Source organism: Physeter macrocephalus, chromosome 3, assembly GCF_002837175.3.
Source record: "Physeter macrocephalus isolate SW-GA chromosome 3, ASM283717v5, whole genome shotgun sequence".
NCBI lineage: Eukaryota > Metazoa > Chordata > Mammalia > Artiodactyla > Physeteridae > Physeter > Physeter macrocephalus.
Genome location: NC_041216.1, coordinates 21,361,757 through 21,383,766, shown reverse-complemented (window position 1 = coordinate 21,383,766; position 22,010 = coordinate 21,361,757). Strand labels below are relative to the sequence as shown.

Genomic DNA, 22,010 nt, shown 5'->3' with positions numbered 1-22,010 from the left:
ACTTTAAAAACAGAAAGCAAAACTACGTGGAAAGGATTTCCAAAAAGTCAAACTATGTCCACAGATGGAAACACTCAATTAAGCACTACTGCACCCTCAGATCAGTTTTCACTGAATATCTCTAAACATCTTACCAAGTTATTTTTTTTAAAAATTAATTAATTAATCAACTAATTTACGGTACACGGGCCTCTCACTGTTGTGGCCCCTCCCGCCGCGGAGCACAGGCTCCGGACGCGCAGGCCCAGCTGCCATGGCTCACGGGCCCAGCTGCTCTGCGGCACGTGGGATCCTGCCGGACCGGGGCACGAACCCACAACCCCTGCGTCGGCAGGTGGACTCCCAACCACTGCGCCACCAGGGAAGCCCACCAAGCCCAAATTAGAGTGGGACACTCTAATTTACCAGTTAAAAAATACATCATGCAGTCTCTCAAAAAACTAGGACTGAACTCTCCATTCTCTGCTCCAACAATTAGACCCTCTTTCCTATCAGGAAGAGGGCACTAATCTTTTCTCTCCTGGTTACATACACTCACCCACAGAAATGGAGTCAGCCTGTGCAGAAGACAGACACTTCTCTAATCTTTATCTAGGGTCCTAATCTCTCCCACAGAATCTAGTTCCACATTCCTGTGTGTTTGGAAATGTCTATCTCAAAGCCAATAGGTATAAATACTCTTTTCTCCCCAAATAATTCTCACTTCGGATTTCACTCTTTGCCAATGGAATTCGTTTTCTTACAACCATAAAACATAGGCAACTGTTCACTTTCGACCCCTCTTCTTATAGCCTTCTCCCAACTCTCAAACTCAGTTGCAATCCTGTTAATAAATTCTGGGCAATTTCTGACCTTTCTTCTTCTAACCATAGCAATCAACCTGGCTCACACTCGATCCCTCTAGCTAGTGGACAACTTCTCTGGTTTCCAATCCTCTCTGTGGATACAGTTTAAAGCAAGGAAATAGTTCTGATCCTTAGGGGTACAGAATACTCCAGAACTGCCACTGCCTTCAATCTTCTTAAAATACCACCTTCTTCAGATCCCCTATTAATCTGCTCAAAGGTCCTCAAAGGTTCCTACTCTTTATAAGATCTTCAAACCCACATCACCACAGCCTCAGATCCCACCTCACCCTGGTCCAACTATTTCAAGCTGCTATAGACTGAATGTTTGTGTCCCTCCAAAATTCAGGTTGAAACCTAATTCCCAATGTGATGGTATTAGGAAGTGGGGCCTTTGGAAGGTGATTAATTAGGTCATGAGTGCAGAACCCTCATGAATGGGATTAGTGCCTTTATAAAGGAGACCCCAGAGAGCTCCCTCTCCCCCTCCACCATGTGAGGACACAGGGAGAAGATGTTCATCTATGAACTAGGAATCAGGTACCCAATTTGCCAGCATCTTTTTTGGGGGCCGCGCTGCACAGCATGTGGGATCTTAGCTCCCCCACCAGGGATCAAACCCGCACCTGCATTGGAAGCACGGAGTCTGAACCGCTGGACCGCCAGGGAAGTCCCTCTGCCAGCATCTTGATCTTGGACTTCTCAGCCTCCAGAACCGAGAAATAAATCTGTGTTGTTTATAAGCCACCCGGTTTACGGTGTTGTTATGGCAGCCCAAACAGCCTTAGATACCAGCCTTACAGCCTGACTGCTTTAAACCTTCCGCTTTACCCAGAGGAATGTGTCTCCTTTGTCTCTTACTCACTCTGACCCCCCTGTAGAGTGAGTGCCCCTTCCTCTACATTCACTTTCTTTGAATTCTACCTATGCTTTAAGGCCCAGCTCAAGACCCCCCTCCTCCCCAGCTGACTGTCCTCTCCCAGTGATCTCTCCTCTCATTCAATTCCAACACTTCCTGTTCATATTACCCACAGATAACTAACTGACACTTTATGGGCACTTAAACCTCTTGGCATCTGAGGAAGGTCAGAGTCAAGAAGGCCCAGAAATGATGAAGGAAAAGGGAATGTGGGAAGGCAATTCTTTTTTTTCTCCCTTCCTCACTCTACTCCTCATAAGCTAGTTATTGGTGTAAAGTCTGCAAACCCAGGATGAGAAGGGTCCCTTTCACTGCTCTCCTGCCTTTTCTTAAGACTCAGGTCAAAGCCCCAATCCTCTACCCATGGCGACAGCTCAGTTCAAATGCCCTCTCTTTGGAGAAGCCACGCCTGAGCAACCCAGTCAGAGTGAGAATGTGGTCTTTATGTTCATCCAACATGCATCTGACTTTTGCACAGTGGTTAAGAGTTCTGGCTTCAGGCAAATCTGGGGCTGAATCCAAAGTCTACTGCTCATGAACTTTGTATACCTGGAAGAGTGACTTCCCCCCTCTATACCTGAGTTTCCTCATCTGTAAAACAGGGATAACAGAACATAGCTCATAGGGATAGTCTGAGGATTAAATAAAATTGAAGATGATATACTAAGCACCTAGCATGGTGCTTGGCACATAGGAAGGGCTCAATAAATGCCGAGTGTCATATCACGGTCTCTTATGAATTTCTCTCTCACTCACAGGAGCCCTATGAAGCTCCAGTCTTACCCCCAAGCACTCAGCACAAGGTCCTGCACATAGCACTCAACAGTAAATAATCAGCAGATTTACTCCTCCCAGGAATATATGCATCTCAGGACACAAACTCTTATCAGTTGAAACCTAGCACGTGCTCAGGTATCTGTGGATGAACGAGTGGAAGAAAACCTACTGGAGCAGGGGTTTTTTACTTCTCTAGGAACACACTCTATCTCACGGCCTCAAGAGAGATATCTAGAATGAAGGCACAAGACCAGTCGATTACACTCACATGGTGCTGCTCTGTGTGGTCTTACTAAAGAGCAAAGTGTTGTTACTGAGAGAAAAGGTGCCAGTTAGTACAGGCATTATCTGAATGCTCAAGTGGGGAACTGTGGTCTCCTGATCTGGCTGCTAAGTTCTTTAAGGGCAAGAACCATGGCCCATACACCCTTATACTCCTCACAGCTCCTGGTAAAGTGCTGGCACACAGACCAAGCAGAAATATCTGTTTGACCTCTACTCTACACACCTCCTTCTTATAGCTCCTTACTCTAAACCCATCTACTCGCGTTTCTTACAGAGGTATCCTAGAAATTAGGAGGCCAAATAAGGGGAGGTAGGAAGATAAAGGAAGACAAAACACAAAACTGTTTAAGAAATAATTAAAGAAAAACCTATTACAAAGAAAAGATTGGCAAGTGAAACAATAACCCCTGGGCTTGTTAGTTAGCTGTCCAAAGGACTACTGCCATCTTTAACGGACACCAGTCTCCCCTTCTCCCTGTGTCAGGTCAGAACGCTGGATGTAGAGACAAAGACACAAAAGATGGAGACGTCACCTGAGTCAACAAAGGCTTTCACAGGATGTCCATTCACTTTGCAGTTAATATAAAGCATCACTACTTGGCCAAAACTTTCCGGAGCCTCTTCCATAGCTATTGTCATGTTTTCCTCAATGTTCTGTTGCCTGTAACAAACCAAAACCAGGCACACTAAAAGCATTACTGCCATGAAGAGCAATCTGTTTCAAAGTCACAATATTAAAAACAGACCTGTACATATCTTTTGCTCCAACTATAGCAGCTGAGTCACGGAAATGGGAATTGGTGCTCTATCCTGAAATATGTGATTTAGTAGGAGGAAGTGAGATACGTAATTGGCAGAAAATCTAAAGGCGTACAAATCACCTTCATGTAAAAACAATTATGTTCCCTTTACAAGCTCAGAAATAGGAAAACAAACTTCTGGAGAGTAAGGGTCACAACCCTTTTTATCCTGTAGAATATTAGAATTTCATCAATGCTCCAAATTAAACTGAGGATTTACTGGGTATCTGGGTACATTTCCTATGTCCACTGCATTAAAAATAGTTTGCAAATGTAATACAGAGATGTTTCAACTGCTTGTGTTACATCTGCTGCTTAATTTCCAAATCTGTAAAAAATCAGATTAGCTTCCAATCTGTAAAACGAGAACAATAATTTCTATCATAGGATCGCTGAGAGGTATAAAGCATCTAGTACACAATGCTAAGGTAAGAGCAGAGGCTCAAAAATATCTAACTACCTGGCTGTCACTTAGAAAACTATATACACACATGTGTATCATAGTTCACCTGGTCCATCAAAACAGTTCTTCAAAATTGAATGTATTCTAATTCTTACATGAGAAAAGCACATAAAACGGAGTTCCAGCTTACTCCAGCATCTCATGTCTTCCTCCCCGACTCTTCTAAAAACATTATCAAACACTACAAACATTATTTTAAACTAGGGCTGGGGCCAGGCAACTTTGCTGAAGACTGAGGCAATTACAGAACAGGGTCCAAGGTGGGATCAATTACAGCTGTAAGCCAGAGGCTGGCAAACTACAGCCCACTGTTTGTTTATGGGAACACATCCACACCGTTCACATAGCTGCTTTCACACTGCACTGGCAGAACTGAGTGCTACCGACAGAGACTGCACGGCCGGCAAAGCCTAAAATATTCACTACCTGGCTCCTTATGGAAAAAGTTTGCTGACCTCTATTCTAAACTGTAGCGCTGGTCCCTTCTGTAATAATACTCTAGCTCAACTGTATTGATGGCTTTATCAGCCAGTCTATAATAAAATGTTAAATTTCTCAGAAAGTCAGAGGTAAAGCTGTTTAATTTAGCCTGGCAAATATGCAAGCTACTATATACCTCAGTGTACATGTACCCTGTGTAATCACTGGTGTAGCATATCAAATGAACTGCTATAGGCATTCTATACAATTACACAGCTTTTCTCCTAGGTCACATTATTAAATTTAAAAATAACCTAAAATTAGTTGTGCACTCCTGACCTTACACTGACTCCAACCAAGATACATTTCAGCAAAAAATCATCTGAAATAATACCAGTTACTTTGGCTATCCTGGGCTCTATGTCACTTTACAGGCACAAGGTTTTCTCCTTTAAAAGAACACATGCATTGTCCCAGTTCCCCTACCTCACCCATGGGAAGAAACACGAGCTCTATGGATGTGCCTCGTTTCACCTCTCTTCCAATAGCTCGGTGTCATGGTTTGGCTATGATGCCTCCCCACTGCCCCACCCACCCCTCCTGCTTCCTGGCTTGAATGCAGCTGTTCTTGAGAGTATGTCAGGCTCACTTATAGCTGCAATGTGGTCTAGTTCAGAAAACACAAATATCTTCCCATTTCTCTGCGTAGATTTAACTAGCGAGATGTTTCTCAAAGATAGTTATTAGTATCCAATACAATTAATGGGAACACTATACAGACAAGAACACAAGTGAACGGCTTAGGGCTATCAACTGATTCTGGTGTATTTACCTTTCTCTGATTTCAAATGTACTCGGAGAAATAAGAAACCCTTTATTTGACTTCCAAGTTAACAGTGTAATATAATGACCAAGTTAGGCTTCATTTAAGTAACCAAAGATGATGATCAGGCCCCTAAAAGGAGTAGCCTTACAGTTATTGTTCTTAGTTATACTAAGGCCTTCACAATTAGCAATAAACTGAATCTGGGATGGGGGAAAGCAACTGTTCTTTTATTCAAAGGGACTGACTGAACAGCTTCTTGCTTGTGACTAGTAAGGGGACCAAGGTTGGCACTAGCATCCTTGTACCTGTTTAGGCCCCACCCCTTAAGAGTCTATCTATCTATCTATCTATCTATCTATCTATCTATCTATCTATCTATCTATGGCTGTGTCGGGTCTTCGTTGTTGTGCGTGGGCTTTCTCTAGTTGTGGCGAGCGGGGGATACTCTCGTTGCGGTGCGAGGGCTTCTCACTGCGGTGGCTTCCCTTGTTGTGGAGCACAGGTTCTAGGTGTGCGGGTTTCAGTAGTTGTGGCACATGGGCTTATTTGCTCTGCGGCATGTGGGATCTTCCCGGACCAGGGCTCGAACCCGCGTCCCTTGCATTGGCAGGCGGATTCTCAACCACTGCGCCACCAGGGAAGTCCCACCCTTTAAGATTCTGATTCATCAGATTTGGGAGTAAAGCCTGAGCACCTGCATTTTTAAAAGCTTCTCATATGACTTTAATGCTGCCCCAGGTGAGAACCACAGCATTAGAGAATCTGGAGCTGGAAACCAGTCCTGCAGACAGTTTATCTGCTGAGGCCAGTATAAGAACTGTGGAAGGAAAACGGACTTAGGACTATAAGGTTCCTCTTTGTCTAATTCAGTCATGTCCAAGCCCTGGATTTAATCAGGGTTCCTGCATTATGTCTAAGGAAAGAGAGCTCAATCAGTCTGAGTAGCCATCCTATAGTAGTCTCACCAAACTGGGGGCTGCTGCTCAGTCCTGGGGTCCTCTACCTGGAGTTGCCTTAATAATGTGCTGTGGCCTAGTCAGGGAGTCTTCATCAAAATTTTAAAGGTCATTAAGTTAGGGAGCTGTATTTTTGTAATGTTGAATCAAAATGCAAGGAAAATGGAAGAGGAGAGAATAAACTATAAGACTGAAGCTACTACCTCAGATGCAAAATAAGGAATCTACCTCAAAGCAGATGCCCGACAAATACAAGATCACCTGGAGTTTGGGAACTCTAGATTCTCTAAATCTTGCTCTTTGGGCAAAGGAGTCATTACCTTATATCTTCTTCTATCTTTGCCTGAGCTTCAAGATCAAAAGGGTCCGCAGAAAAGAGACGAATCCTTTCTTGCTCTCTCCGGGCTCGGTCCTGCTGCTGCTCCACCAGGACCCTAGAAAATTTCTCTGCAAGGACAGTGGGCAAAATCTTAAAAACCATTAAATTTTCATTCTTTATTAGTATTTTTCCACACTGAACAATTTCTCAAAATACAACTGTAAGAGATGCAGAAAGGATGGCTAAAAATCATTTAAAACGAGCAATTATGTTTACTTTCTATTCTCTGAAGAAAAGATTACTTCTTCACCTAAATTTAGTGTAAAGAAATAATGTATTTGCTGGGGCTTCCCTGGTGGCACAGCGGTTAAGAGTCTGCCTGCCAATTCAAGGGACACGGGTTCGAGCCCTGGTCCAGGAAGATCCCACATGTCGCGGAGCAGCTAAGCCCGCGCACCAAAACTACTGAGCCTGAGCTCTAGAGCCCACGAGCCACAACTACTGAGTCCACGTGCCACAACTAATGACGCCCGCGCGCCTAGAGCCCGTTCTCCGCAACAAGAGAAGCCACCGCAATAAAAAGCCCGTGCACCACAACGAAAAGCAGACCCCGCTCGCCGCAACTAGAGAAAGCCCGCACATAGCAACAAAGGCCCAACATAGCCAAAAATAGAAACAAACAAATAAATTTATATATATATAAAAAAAGAAATAATGTATTTGCAGACATTTCAGAGATGATGACTCTTCAATTTAAATCAGTGTGGCAGATAAACGATGCTACCTCTCCCCTCCCCACTGCCCTTATTATCCTATTACCTAGAAATAAAATACAGCACTACTATCCCTCTTTTCCTCTTCTACTTTTGTTTCCTTTACAGCACACTCTGCCTTAAAGCAGATAAATTATAAGCAAACTACTGTTTGTCTATATTACCTGATGGATACTAAGCAGGAAAATTAGCAAAGAGAAAACATTGCTTGCTATAAGATGGATGTATGTTACAAGAACCACCTTTATTTGCTATTTCGTAAATGTGAGTACATTCAAATGTATAAATGTAAAAGTGCCATCATCATGGTCTTTGGCAATTAGATACGCTGCATAAGACATTAAAGAAACCAAAATAATGGTCATATGAACTAATACACACAACATGGATGAATCTAAAAAACATTGAGTGAAAGATGCCCGACACAGGGAGGACGTACTATATGATTCCATTTACATGAAGGTGAAAATTAGGCAAAACTAACCTATAAGTATCAGAATACTGGAGCCTATAAGGGGAGGAAACTGACTAGAAGAGAACATAATGGAGCTTTCTGGAGTGAAAGAAATGTTCTATATTGTGATTGGGATGCTGGTTACATTAGTTTGTCAAGACTCAACGAACTGTATACCTAAAATGTAAGTATTTCTCTGTAGGTAAATATTACCTAAATTTAAAAAATGGTTATTGAGGAATAAGTGATTAAGTGTCTGTTATGTTTTAAAATTTAATCAGTAGGGTTTCATAAACCCAGGAGTAAAACTGGAGAAATGTACAGAGAAAACTTGATTCATAAAGATGACTAAAAACAAATGTTCTGTTAAGTACAAGAATGGCTAAAATACAGCCCCAAATAAACTGTTGGTGACAACCGCACTACTGTTAAATTTAGGGTGAATGAGAATAAAGGGGTTGCACTTTGCCAAACAGGCTGATGGCACTGGACCTGTTTTCCTGGAACTAAATCATTTTAACTGGCATCAGCTGGTTAACTGGTACTCTCTTTAACTGAGGTTCTAACTAAACAGGTTAAAATATCAGTACCTGGTCATTACAAGATATTATCTGCAAAAAAAGAAAAACCACACACAAAAAAACCCAAACAAAAAACCCCCTGAATCACTATGCTGTACACCTGAAACTAACACAATATTGTATATCAATTATACTTCAATTAAAAAAAAAATCTGTACCTGGGTTATACACTGCTAAAATAATTAGGGAAAAAAAAAGGAAGGAAAGGAAAATGAAGGTGCTGGTTGAGCTGCTTCAGAACTCTACACAGCCCTAAAACTCTGTCACTATTGCCAACTAACTCAGCCTTTGACATCAGCACTAATTTACCTCTCACAGACCAACTGATATGTTCAATACAACATGTGACACAGTGGGCTGAACACACCAGTTGCTTGAGTTTCTCCACATTTGCTGTGATACAACTATTCACCTCAGGTCAGCTTGACAGCCTTCCAATTTCATAAGCTTACCAAGATCTCCACTGAGCAGAGCATCTGCCAAGGGTGGATTGCGTTCCTTCAACAAGGACAGCTCATGGGGGTTGGCCAGCAACATGTCTCGGAGCAAGGCTGGATTGTCCAGGCCCTGAGGAGATGAAGCTACCTCTCCAGGAGATGAGTGGGACTGCTGTGCTCCTGTTGGCTGGCGCTGCCGGGTGTTTGACGTGCCAGGCACAGCTATGCTACGGAAGTCTATTCGGGGTAAGTCTGTTGGGGAAAATCGATTCGAAGTTTACTTCAAATGACTCCATAAAAACAAGTATTTGAAGGAAACAGCAGATTTGCACATATGTGGTATGCAATAGTAGTAGATGGTAATCACAGACATTCCGAATGCCCTTTCCCTGGTTCTTTCTCACGCTGACCTTGAATACAAAGACTGCAGTCCAAGAGTGAATAGGTAGAAAAGAATAGAAAAACAGGGGTTGGGGAGTAGAGGTAGGGATAGGAAGGCAATGGTAATAATCTCAAATTCTTGGCTTATAAAATATCCCAGGATAATAAGTTTTTACTTACTTATGTCTTTGAAAAAGCAAACAATCGCAAACATAACCACGTAAAGCTGGATGTGGTTCTTAAGAAAAATCCTAGTCTGCTTTCACATATGCTCCAAAGAGCCCTGACACCTTGGGTAAAGAATACCATACATATCAAGTGAACAGCATAAATGTTAGATGTTAACTTCTACAAGTATGTGCCACACTTAATAGTCTCTGAATTTACACTTTCATCTGTGCATCACTGCTAACTCTTCTCATACCTGGGAAGCTAGGAGGTGTAATCATTTCACGGGAGAGAAAAAAAAGAAGAAAAGAAACCTGCACAGGTTCTCAGTGCTGAGTACACCAAAAGATTTAACAGGTTCACAGGCCACACTCCCAGGTTCCATACTCCAGGGTGAGAAGACCTTATTAAAATGAAAGGAAAATAAAAGGGAACCTTACCCAAAGGACCCACATATTGTATGATTCCATTTATGAAATGTCCAGAATAGGAAAATACAGAGGCTGAAAGTAGACTGATGGTTGCCTAGGGCTAGGAGGCATGAGGGCAGATGGGGAATGACTGCTAGTGAGTACAGAGTTTCTTGTAAAGATTATGAAAATGTGCTAAAATTGATCACAGTGATGGTTAGGCAATTCTGAATATACTAAAAATCACTGAATTGTACCCTTTAAATGAGTGAATTGTATGGTAGTGAATGATATCTCAATAAAGCTGTTATTGAAAAAAAGAGTTGTAGTTTTAAATAGGAAAAAGAAAACAAAAAAACATAAAACCCTAGGTATAACCAGAATGACGGGCTAAGACTGAGTGAATCCACATTTCTTCAACCCCAAAATGTATCTGATGATTGCACCTGCTCCAAGTCTGGGGCTGTCCTGAAGCCTTTTGGACTTCAAAGAGAAAAAGAAAATGCTTAAACTCAGGAGTAAGGTTTGTGCCTCTTAGCATGGGTTCAACTAGGCACTTTTCTTCAAACAGATCTCAGCTGGCATATTGTGTGTGTGTGTGTGTGTGTGTGTGTGTGTGTGTGTGTGTGTGTGTGTGTGTGTGTGTGTGTACGTGTACGTGTACATGGACATGAACTTCGAACGAATGAAAAAGTGAAGTGAATAAGATGATCTTTGTGAGGTAGTTAATCTAGGTCAACCAGCAAAACATATATGGGTGGGGCTTCCTTATGGGTTGAGAAATTTTTATCTCAACCCTGTCATACTTATCTTGAGAGTCCACTCACTTCGGAATAATTTTAAAAAACTTGTTTGTTTACGTTATAGACCAGAATTGCCTCCCCTCCCCCACCTACTGGCTCTCTTGTCCCTGTGGCACAGCACAGGAAAAACAAGAAACAGTGAATCTCAGAACTAACAATTTCACCAAATTAACCACAGGAAGATTTGGGCTTTACTGATTGGCTTATCTGAACCCCTTCCCTTTCTAAAGTTTAACAGTAGCCCCAAGGGAATAATGTAATCTGGATCTGAAAGTAAAAGGGCTTGATGGTCTCTTATAGCTCCAGTTTCAGGCTGAATGGAAGCACTGTGTTCTAAACTGGAGTCGGTCATCACCCAGACACCTAAACTCCTTTGAGTATCAGGAGCAAGCTATGGACCCTCTCCCCATCAAATGCACAGACGCCCACACAATTCTGCACACTATTTCAAGGACACAGAAACGTCCTAACTTCCAATGCACAGATTCTAGATGTAGCATCTAAGATAAATAACAGTTGCTTTTTACATGATTAACAAAGATGGTGGGAAAGAACCAGAATTTGGTGGTCAGCTGCTTAAGGTTCATAAGGCTCAGTGTGACGGGAAAAGCATCAAGTTTTAAATCCTGTGCCTTCACTTACTAGCTATGAAGGTATTATTTAAAAATTGTCAAGAGGTATCTCTTCCCTACAACAGTTATGAGATGACTTGAAATGTGGGTGCAAGTGCCTGGCTGACTGTAAAATGTTCAGCAAAGGCCTATCACTGAATGCCAGACACAAAGCAACAAAAGTCAGCCAGGAAGCACAGGCATATGCAGCCTCTCAAGTCCTTCTCAAGGATAAAATGATCACTGATAACAACAGAAGCTAGTATTTACTGACGGCTTGCTATTGCTGAAGGTTTTACATGCATTATTCTCCCATCGACCCTAGGAGTTGTGGTTAATTATAGCACACATCTTACAGATGAGGAAATGGACTTAAGAGTGTTAACTTGTCCGAAGTTACCCAGCAAGCAAGTGGCAGAGTCAGGATCTGTACCCTGGTAGTCTGAATCCAAGGCAAATCCAAAACTCTGAACTATGCTATCTACTAATGCTTGCCAGGGCTGTGAAACCATTAGGAGATGCCTTACTTGGGAACTGCACCGAAGGGCGAGGGTCTGCATTCTCCTTCTGTCGTAAAATCACAACGTCGCCATCTTTTAAGCCATAAGAAGCCAGTGATCTGTGATTGTCTGTGAGAGGTCTTTCAGCGTAGACTATCTGCAACCAGAAAAGATTTAATAGTGTAAAGCACCGAGAAGTAACATGGCACAAAACAGAAAGACTACAGTTTTCCTCTTCATTAGAGAATGTCACTCCCTGCTCAAAACCCTCCAGTGATTTCCCATCATACCTAGAATAAAGCCGAAATCCTTCTCGTCAACTACTAGGCCCAAACAATTCGGCTCCCTGGCTCCCCCATGACCTCATCTCATACCATGATTGCTATTCCTCAAAAAATACCAGCGACTTCCCCCTCAAGGCTGTTTCACTTGTTGTTCTCTCTACCTGAGGAATGTTCTTTCCCGGGTCATTTTTTTAAGGTCTCTGACCAAACACTACCTCTTCAGAGTCCTTCCCTAATATTTAAAATGCACCCTCACTTCCCATATGATATATTTTTTCTTTATGGTCTCTCTGTCCCACTAAAATGTAAGCTACTCTGAGGACAAGGACTCTACTTTTTTCACCATATCCCAAACGCCTAGAACAGGGGCCTGGTAGATAAATAATGTCCCAGTATTTGCTGAATTAAAGGACAAATAAATCTATGGGAAGTAGACAATTTTAGATTTAATATTGAGCAGGGAGGGAAATGGGAATGATTTATTCTGGGGATGATAACTGCAATACCATTAAATAATATGTTCACTCCCCACCCACAAGTTTTAGTGAGATATAATTGACATACAACACTGTATTAGTTTTAGTTGCACAACATAATGATTTATGTATATATTGTAAAATGATTACCATGATCTGTTTTGTTAACATCCATCACCCCATATAGTTATAAATTTTTCTTCTTGTGATGAGAACTTTTGAGATCTACTCTTAGCAACTTTCAAACATATGATACAGTGTTAACTCCAGTCACCCTGCAGTACATGACTGTACTGTGTCCACTTTTAAATGATCTCACACACTGGCACGTCTGAAAGGTTCCCAAATACCAAGCTTCCTGAGTTCTTCCTTCTCTTCGACCTTCCCCAAACTTTTATCACTCTAATGTTTATGAGTGGAAGATAAAAGTGGAAGAAATTTTTAAAAGAACAATTAAACACAGATGGAAAAAAGCATCAGGGATGTATTACTCAGGAAAATATTTTTATGATGTGCAATCGAACACTGAAGAAAGCCTGAGGGCATAAAAACAGATGAAACAACGGGCTGTGGAAAGAAAAGGGACAAAGGGCATACTATGATTTCACCATGAAGGAACACAAAACCTAACCTGCATTATGACCTACTCTGTAGACGGGCATTCAGAATAAACTCTGGCTTTGAAAGGTTTTCTTCCTAACAATTCACTTTCCACGAGGCCACTGGCAAACTGAGGAACTTGAGTTCTGTCCTGGCTCTGACAGGGCCCCCGTCACTCAGCTGGTCCAGGCTTCACAGTTCCCATTTGTCAAGCAAGCAGCTGGGGCTAGATAATCATTCCACCTATCCCTTCCAGGTCTTTCTGCTACACTACCATTTTACAATGTTTCCCCAAGTGTCTTCATAGCTCTCATAGTAAAATTGCCTGACACAACCTGAAAAATACATGATTTAAACTGGAAAAAAAAAAGACCTGTCATATCTGCTCTCAGAATTTGCAATGACATGAGAAATAGAACAGGAAACTCAATTTAGTTCCTTCCAAAATCAAATACTTCTGGGGTTGAACAAAAAAATGATCTGCAGAATTTGTAGGTTGAATTATATTTTTTAAGTTCTATACAGGACTAGAAAAAGTATTGTTAGTTCTTACCCTCACCTGCAAAGTTAAAATATGTTACAATAGATTGCAACTGTCATTCTATCGACCCATTCACTCTCCCTTATTTAAGCATATATCTCATAGTAAAAGTATACCAGAATCAACATAGATGGTTTGCAATACAGCCTGAGTCATATTATAACTTCTGGGATTGCTTTAAAAACCACCACAAATCTGAAGTGACAAGTGTCATGGGTTGAGGTGTGCAGCAAGAAAGAGGCATGCAGAGAAATGCCATGCAGCCAGCTCCTACAAGGGGGCTTCAACTTTGTGAAGCAACCATAATGAAAGTACCAGTGGCCTAAGGCCTACTCCTTAATTTCCCAGGGTCAGAAATTCAACTATCGGTATATTTAGAGACACATGGGGGCTTCCCCGGTGGCGCAGTGGTTGAGAGTCCGCCTGCCGATGCAGGGGACACGGGTTCGTGCCCCGGTCTGGGAGGATCCCACATGCCGCGGAGCGGCTGGGCCCATGAGCCATGGCTGCTAAGCCTGCGTGTCCAGAGCCTGTGCTCCGCAACGGGAGAGGCCACAACAGTGAGAGGCCTGCATACAGAAAAATAAAAACAAAAAAATCAAGACCCAACTATATGCTGCCTCCAAGAGACTCACTTCACTTCTAAAGAAAAACACAGGCTCAAAGTGAAGGAATAGAAAATGATACTCCAAGTAAATGTCAGCCAAAAGAAGGCCGGTATAGCCACATTCATGACAGACAAAATGGACTTCAACAGTGAGAGGCCCATGTACCGCAAAAAAAAAAAAAAAAAAAAAAAAAAAAGCAGTTATTAGAGACACATGATCAGTCAACATATTCTAACTGTACTTATAAGAGAACATTTACTTGTCTACAACGAGAAATCAACCTCAGGAGAATCAGAATGCGCCTATCCACAAGATCACTGAATTTTCTTCAGGCTGGAAATGCTACACGGAAAGCCATATTAAAATAGCAGACGGCTACCACTGAGCGAGCTCCTACTAGGAGCCAGCATCTTACTAGGTTCTCACAGTCTTCCACTTAATCCTCATATCCTCTCGTTTAAATCTCATAAGCAATTTATGAAGTAGATATTAATTGTCCCATTTTATGTACAGGGAAACAAATTACCGCTAGGTGACCTGAGGCTCCATAGCTATTGAGAAGAGAACTGGGATTGGAACCACATCCCATACTCTTTCCTAGTACCACATACAACTTTCCCAAATATAAGTCCAAAGTGGCATGGTGAATTAGCTGGGTGACCTTTACAAGCGCTATTAAGCCACCTATCACTACTAAGGGCCTCTACTCGCCAGGGGGAATCAAACACTGTCCACTGCTCAATGTATGCCCTGCTCTGAACATGAAGCAAGGAGCACTACCAGCCCCTCACTCTTCGGATTCCCATTTTACAGACGCCATGCATCATTCCACCACTGTTCAGCTAAACAGTTTTTCCTCAGCAGACAACATAATTTCTTAAAAAGAAGGCGGCCTGACCTAACAACAAAAATGTAAGATCCGGGTAGTCAGTACCATCAAACATGTAACATGAAGTATGGAAGATTGCTATCTGCCCCAAACTCCTAAAAATACTAGACTGGAGAATGTGGGTAAGGATCAAACATTCTTCATACTGACAAAGCAGCAGGTGTTTACCATTCTAGTCCAAAGACATAGATGAGATAAACAGTAGCTTAGTTGAAATTGTAACTGCCACAAAGAACTGTTTTTTTGTTGTTGTTAAAATAGGCTTAAGAATCTAAGACAATTATTCTGCAGCTTAAGTTCCAGAATAAATCTGAATGATTTTCCAACTTAATATGAGTATCTAGTATGAGTATCTAGTATCTAGTAGGTTTCAAATTTCTACAAGTCAAAACAAAATGAGTTTTGTTTATGGCATTGGTGATACTTTCTACCATTCATAATACCCAGCTCAAAGGTTATAAGGCTCAAAACTCAAGTTTTGCCAGTTATAAGAACATACAACAGGAAAATTTATACAGCTACAAGTCTTAATCTCCAAAACTGGCACAACTGCTAGTACTTCTCCAGAGGAGGCACCCTAGAGACTGAATTCTCATCTTAACCAATATTTAACAATACACTAATTAATACAACTCCAAAGCCTTTAGGCATGATGTCAAATGTTTCCTGGTCTCTGAATGAGAGATTTCAATCAGTCAACAGATATCATAACAGTACATTTCTAGCATTAAGGATCATAAACTGGCCACGAAATCCTTGGAATCACATTTGAATGGCTTCATAATAGTATCTACCATTAGTTGAAAGCCCACTATATGACAAGTGATCTACACATACCATCCCATGTAATAGTCAGCTTGACTTTTACAACCCTTCTGGACGATAACTTGACAATAGTTACTAAAAGCCTCCCAAAAGACCTGGCAATTCCACACCTAAGACTTTATCCTGAGGAAAAAACCAGAAATGGAGACAAAGCCTTAAGTATAGGGCTTCCCTGGTGGCATGTGGTTGAGAATCTGCCTGCCAATGCAGGGGACATGGGTTCGAGCCCTGGTCTCGGAAGATCACACATGCCACGGAGCAATTAGGCCCATGAGCCACAACTACTGAGCTTGCACATCTGGAGTTTGTGCTCCGCAACAAGAGAGGCCACGACAGTGGGAGGCCCACGCACCGCGATGAAGAGTGGCCCCCACTCGCTGCAACTAGAGAAAGCCCTCGCACAGAAACGAAGACCCAAAACAGCCAAAAATAAATATAAATAAAAATTAAAACAACAAAACAAAAGAGAAACCTGAGGGACATCCTAGATTCCTCTTAAAAAAAAAAAAAAGCCTTAAGTATATAGGTATCCATGGACATGTTACTCATAACTGCTTCCAAATGTCCCCAGTTCAAATGCCCAGCAAGGGACTTCCCTGGAGGCAAAGTGGTTAAGAATCCACCTGCCAATGCAGGGGACATGGGTTCAAGCCCTGGTCCGGGAAGATCCCACATGCCGCGGAGCAACTAAGCTCGTGCGCCACAACTACTGAGCCGGCGCTCTAAAGCCCCCGAGCCACAACTACTGAGCCCACGTGCCACAACTACTGAAGCCCACGTGCCTAGAGCCCGTGCTCCACAAGAGAAGCCACCGCAATGAGAAACCCGCGCACCGCAACAAAGAGTAGCCCCTGCTTGCCCCAAGTAGAGAAAGCCCACGTGCAGTAACGAAGACCCAATGCAGCCAAAAATAAATTTTAAATAAATAGATAGAGAAATAAATAAATAAATAGTAGACCATCACAAACTCTCTTGTCTCCCTCCCTCTCTCCTTTCCTTTTTTTTTAAAGGTATTTTTAAAAAATTAATTAATTTATTTATTTTTGGCTGTGTTGGGTCTCTGTTGCTGTGCGCGGGCTTTCTCTAGTTGCGGTGAGCAGGGGCTACTCTTCGTTGTGGTGCACAGGCTTCTCATTGTGGTGGCTTCTCTTGTTGCAGAACATGGGCTCTAGGCGCCTGGGCTTCAGGAGTTGTGGCTCGCGGGCTCTATAGAGCGCAGGCTCAGTAGTTGTGGTGCACGGGCTTAGTTGCTCAGTGGCACGTGGGATCTTTCTGCTCGAACCGGTGTCCCCTGCATCGGCAGGCGGATTCTTAACCACTGCGCCACCTGGGAAGTCCTCCTTTCCTTCTTAAAAAAAAAAAAAAGAAATAAAATAAAATGCACAGCAAAAGGAAAACTGTTAAACAAATTGCAGTACATCTGTATGATGGTATATTATGTGGCCATTAAAATGATAAATTGGGGGCTTCCCTGGTGGCGCAGTGGTTGAGAGTCCGCCTGCTGATGCAGGGGACACGGGTTCGTGCCCCGGTCCGGGAAGATCCCACATGCCGCGGAGCGGCTGGGCCCGTGAGCCATGGCCGCTGAGCCTGCGCATCCGGAGCCTGTGCTCTGCAACGGGAGAGGGAGGCCACAACAGTGAGAGGCCCAGGTAGCGCAAAAAAAAAAAAAAAAAAAAGAGAGAGATAAATTGCAAGAATTTGAAATGTTATGGGAAAATGCTGACAATGCAGTGTTGACTGAAGAAAGATATGAAATTGTTTATTACAGTACAGGCCATATGTTTTGATGATATATTTTAACTACATAAGAAGAAAAAAGCTTAGAAAAAATACATTAAAAAGTAAACTGCAGTTATCTCTGAGTTATAAGGTAATAAGTAATGGTGTTCTTTTCTCCTTTTCTATATGTTACAAGTTTTCTTTAATGAATATGTGGTATTTATCAGAAAAGAAATACATGAAAATTAGCCGTGAAAATAAACATGCCAAAACCAGCTACAATAGAAATTCTCAGTTCCTACTGGTTTAAAATAGTGTTTTGGGCTTCTCTGGTGGCGCAGTGGTTGAGAATCCGCCTGGCAATGCAGGGGACACGGGTTCGAGCCCTGGTCTGGGAAGATCCCATATGCTGCGGAGCAAATAAGCCCGTGAGCCACAACTACTGAGCCCACGCGCCTAAAGTCCATGCTCCACAACAAGAGAAGCCACCGCAATGAGAAGCCCACACACCGCAACGAAGACCCAACACAGTCAAAAGTAAATAAATAAATTTATTTAAAAATAGTAACAATAAATAAAATAGTGTTTTACAAGGACTTCCCTGGTGGCGCAGCGGTTAAGAATCTGCCTGCCAATGCAGAGGACATGGGTTTGAGCCCTGGTCCAGGAAGATCCCACATGCCGCGGAGCAACTAAGCCCGTGGGCCACAACTACTGAAGCCCGAGCACCTAGAGCCCATGCTCCTCAACAAGAGAAGCCACCGCAATGAGAAGCCTGTGCACCGCAACAAAGAGTAGCCCCCGCTCGCCACCAACTAGAGAAGGCCTGTGTGCAGCAACGAAGATCTAACGCAGCCAAAAATAAAATAAATATACAAATAAATAAATAAAAATAAACAAAATAGTGTTTTACAAACCACAGATCATGCTGTGTGCAGAGCTGCATTTCCAGGATCATAGTTACTGCTATTATTTGGTATTTAAATATGCCTTCATTTGAGAGTTCTTATACATTCTGCACACTTTTTTTTTTAACCACATGCCACCTACAGGGGTAAATTATAACAATCTTTCAAAAATGCAAAGATATTAATTTGAAGTGAAGCTAAGTTCTTAATAATTGTTTGAAGTTCCTCTAGCCAAGTCTGCATCAAAGCATCAAACAGGGCCATGCCTGGCTTCCAAACCCACACTTGTGTTAAGAGATGGAACATGCCCAGCTTCAATCACATGTGCAAGTGGAGATTGTTCCTATTCTAAATTTGTTATCACTGCATTATAACTACTATAATCAGACCAGAGCTGTTAAAAATTAACACCCTTTCCAAGCATATCCTTATGCACAGTCGATGCTGATGTTGAAAGACTGAATTATAAACCAGTGATCCTTAATGTGGGGCAGACATGCAACACAGTTCTTTAAGGATGTAGGAAGAAAACAGAAAATAATTAGAATTTGCATTTCCATTTTAGTTCATCCTTCCTTAAATTCTATCCTGTGCCTGTTTATAATGACCTAAGGTATTACTTCATGTATATAATTGATGTTTACGGCTATTATATACATGTAACATACATGCACTTATATTATGCATATGCCATTAGTTCATATATATTATTTATTACATACATCACAAAGATGCATGCTCCAAAACATTTTACTCAGAGGGATACGTGACTGAAAAAGTTTGCAGACCAGTGGTCTGGACACACAGTAACAAGAAAGAATAGCCAGGAACAAGAAAAAAAAAAAATTCCCGTTAGAAATGGAGTCAGAAATGGAGGTGAAGGAATGAGAACAGAGAAGGGAAGTACGAGGAGTAAAGGTAAAGAGACCAGGAGAACTTTGAGAGGACGGAGGGGAAGATGAGTAATATGGGAGAACCCTGGGAGGTAAAGGAGGGGTGGGGGAGGCCCCAAGTAAGTGAAAATGATATATTTGTGCATAAAAACTACAATGATGTTTACTATTATGATTTGGTGAAAGGAAATGACTCAAGTGTCTAGGGTGGATCCTGTTCCTGCTTGATGGGCAAGCGACTGAAAGACAACGGACCACCAGACATCCTAAAATAGACACTGCGTTAGGTTACAATGGAGCCAACAGAACAAACTTGAAAAACAGGAGCTGTTTACCGGCTATGTAATACAGGCTTAACACTAGTTGGAGCCCAGGTTTCCATATGCTAATGTGGCTTGGGAAGGAAGTAAATGCCAAAACATTGACCTAATGAATAAGAAAGAATTTGGAGTTAGCCTAACCGTTCAATTAGTAAGGTACTGCTAACCGTCCACACTGGCAGAACAGTGCCTGCCTTACCATACAATGTCTTTCAATCTGACACCCTCTTTTGGCTACAGCCATCTCAAAAAGTGCAGGAATACAGAAATCACAATCTTTGTCTTCTCCCAAGCCCAACAACGTCAATTTACATTTTAATTTTTTATTTCCCCTACCAGCTGGTGATTATAACCAGGGTAAAAGAACAGCCAGAGAGAAGCGAAACAATTGAAAAAGCCGTCTTCAAAAATCTGAGTTGATTTTCCCTCCCTACTTAAACTGTTCTTTTCTAGCTCTCTACCTGAGGCATTCATTGACAGGAACTGGTTCCTGAGTTTTTGTGGATTCTTTTTTTTTTTTTAACAGAAGTTCCAAGAAATCCCTCTTGCCAGAATGCCTATTTGAGTGACACCTTGTGCCCCCAAATAAATTCTTTCTTGATATTCAGCTTATGCCAAGTTTCTAAAGTTCAGAGTGTAAAGGAATCATACTCACTTCTGAACAAAATATTGACACACTTGTTTACCATAGCACAGGGCAGAACAAGCTGTAGTGAGGCAATAGTTTTTGGAACTATTTCATAACTGCAGCAGGAAATCAAGATTTACCTTCTGGGGCCTTGGACGACTTCTATAATTTTCTTAATGTTTAGACTATGCCTTCCGAGGCCCACTTATCAAGTCAGGACTTAGATGTTTCAGTGTGAAGGCCACAGAGTTATTGCCACCAAATCTGTCTGGTGGCAGCGTCAGAGCATTTTGAGAATAAATTACTTTGCTTACTTAAAATGTAAGAGCAGCTTAATTTCTTTCCAGCAGGGTAAGGGAAATGAAACAACCAAATCACACTGAGGCCATTTTTAAGCAAATATCCTCATCAAGCATTGAGCTTTGAACTCCCCCAAACTGAATTGTGACCTGAAAGAAAGAGAGATCTTGGCCTACTAACAGGGAAGAAACCAGAGAAATAGTTTCGGTTGAACTAATAATTACTTAAAAAAAATAATAATTTAACCAGAAACGCATGTGGTAGGGAAAAGAGCATTTCCAAAGGCTTCAAAACAAGGTGGTGCAAGTCTCAAACTTTTCCCTTCACTTCGAGCGCAAATCTCTACACTTAAAGGTAAATTACGTTTACTTAGGCAGGAGCCCTCTCCAAAAAAGCAGATGAACATCCATCTACCACAGTGATCCAAACTGGTATTTCTGGTTGGGGAAACAGAATGTATGAACACTTGCAAACCTACGGCTTCTTCTTAGGTCTACGCCGACACCCCAAACTCAAGGAATGAGAGAAGGGGTCAAAGAGCCACAAGGTGGGGCGGGCCGCCCGACAGTCCACGCGCTCCTCAGGCTGCAGTGGGTGCGTCTGCGGTCAGGTTCTCCGCTCTCTCCCCCAGCACCCCACCCCACGCTTGGGGCGTATGGGGGCAGCCACCGATTTCAGCTCCCTCCCGGATGCGGGGGTGGGCTGGGAATGGCCATCCTGCTTCCCCTCCACCCACCAATTCCTCACCAGCAGCAAAAGGAGTGCGTGAGGCCCCGAGGCGGGAGGGCTAGCTCCGGAGGGAGGCCCCACTCGCCGCTCAGCGTACCTGGCTCTCGGCTGCGGGGATGCCGGACTCGAGCTCACACAGCGCGCGGAAGTTGTGCAGCTCGAAGTCGGCGTCGACCTGGAGGGAAAAGGTCACCTCGGAGAGGTCCCTCCGCACACAGTACACGGTGAGCAGCATGGCCCGGGCCCGACCCAGCTCGGCTCGGCCCGGCCTCGGCGCGGGGCGGCGGCGGCGGGGCCTGGCTGGTGCTGCAGGCGGACGGCGCGGGCTGCTCGCTCGCCCGCCCGTTCGCTCCTTCCCTCCCTCACACACGCTCAGTGACTCACTCCCTCCCACCCTCACCAGCAAGTACAGCCGCCACCACCCGCCTGCAACTTCGTCTGCCTGCCTGCCGGCCTGCCTCCCACCGCTGCCGCCAAGCGCGCCAGCCGCCCGGCGCCCCGCCCCGCCGCAACGCCGATGCCGTAAAGCCCGCCTGACCCGCTCCGCCTTCGCGGCGCA

The 22,010-nt window shown here is 43.0% G+C and overlaps 1 protein-coding gene across 6 annotated transcripts in view; it reads right to left on the bottom strand.

The window, feature by feature from the left end:
- LOC102991757 (protein DDI1 homolog 2) overlaps positions 1-21,701 on the bottom strand; it is a 42,827-nt gene extending 21,126 nt beyond the window's left edge. For 2 of the 6 annotated variants that reach the window (XM_007128340.3, XM_028487813.2), the window contains exons 1-5: positions 21,549-21,686; positions 11,756-11,885; positions 8,871-9,107; positions 6,612-6,738; positions 3,360-3,487 (exon numbers count right to left, since the gene is read on the bottom strand). In XM_007128340.3, coding sequence (XP_007128402.2) covers positions 3,360-3,487; positions 6,612-6,738; positions 8,871-9,107; positions 11,756-11,885; positions 21,549-21,686 — 760 coding nt within the window. Of the gene's footprint in view, positions 1-3,359; positions 3,488-6,611; positions 6,739-8,870; positions 9,108-11,755; positions 11,886-12,638; positions 13,252-21,548 lie in introns of those variants that run through there. The other 4 variants (XM_007128339.4, XM_028487811.2, XM_007128341.3 and 1 more) reach the window with 4 other exon arrangements.
- Positions 21,702-22,010: the final 309 nt, after the last annotated feature.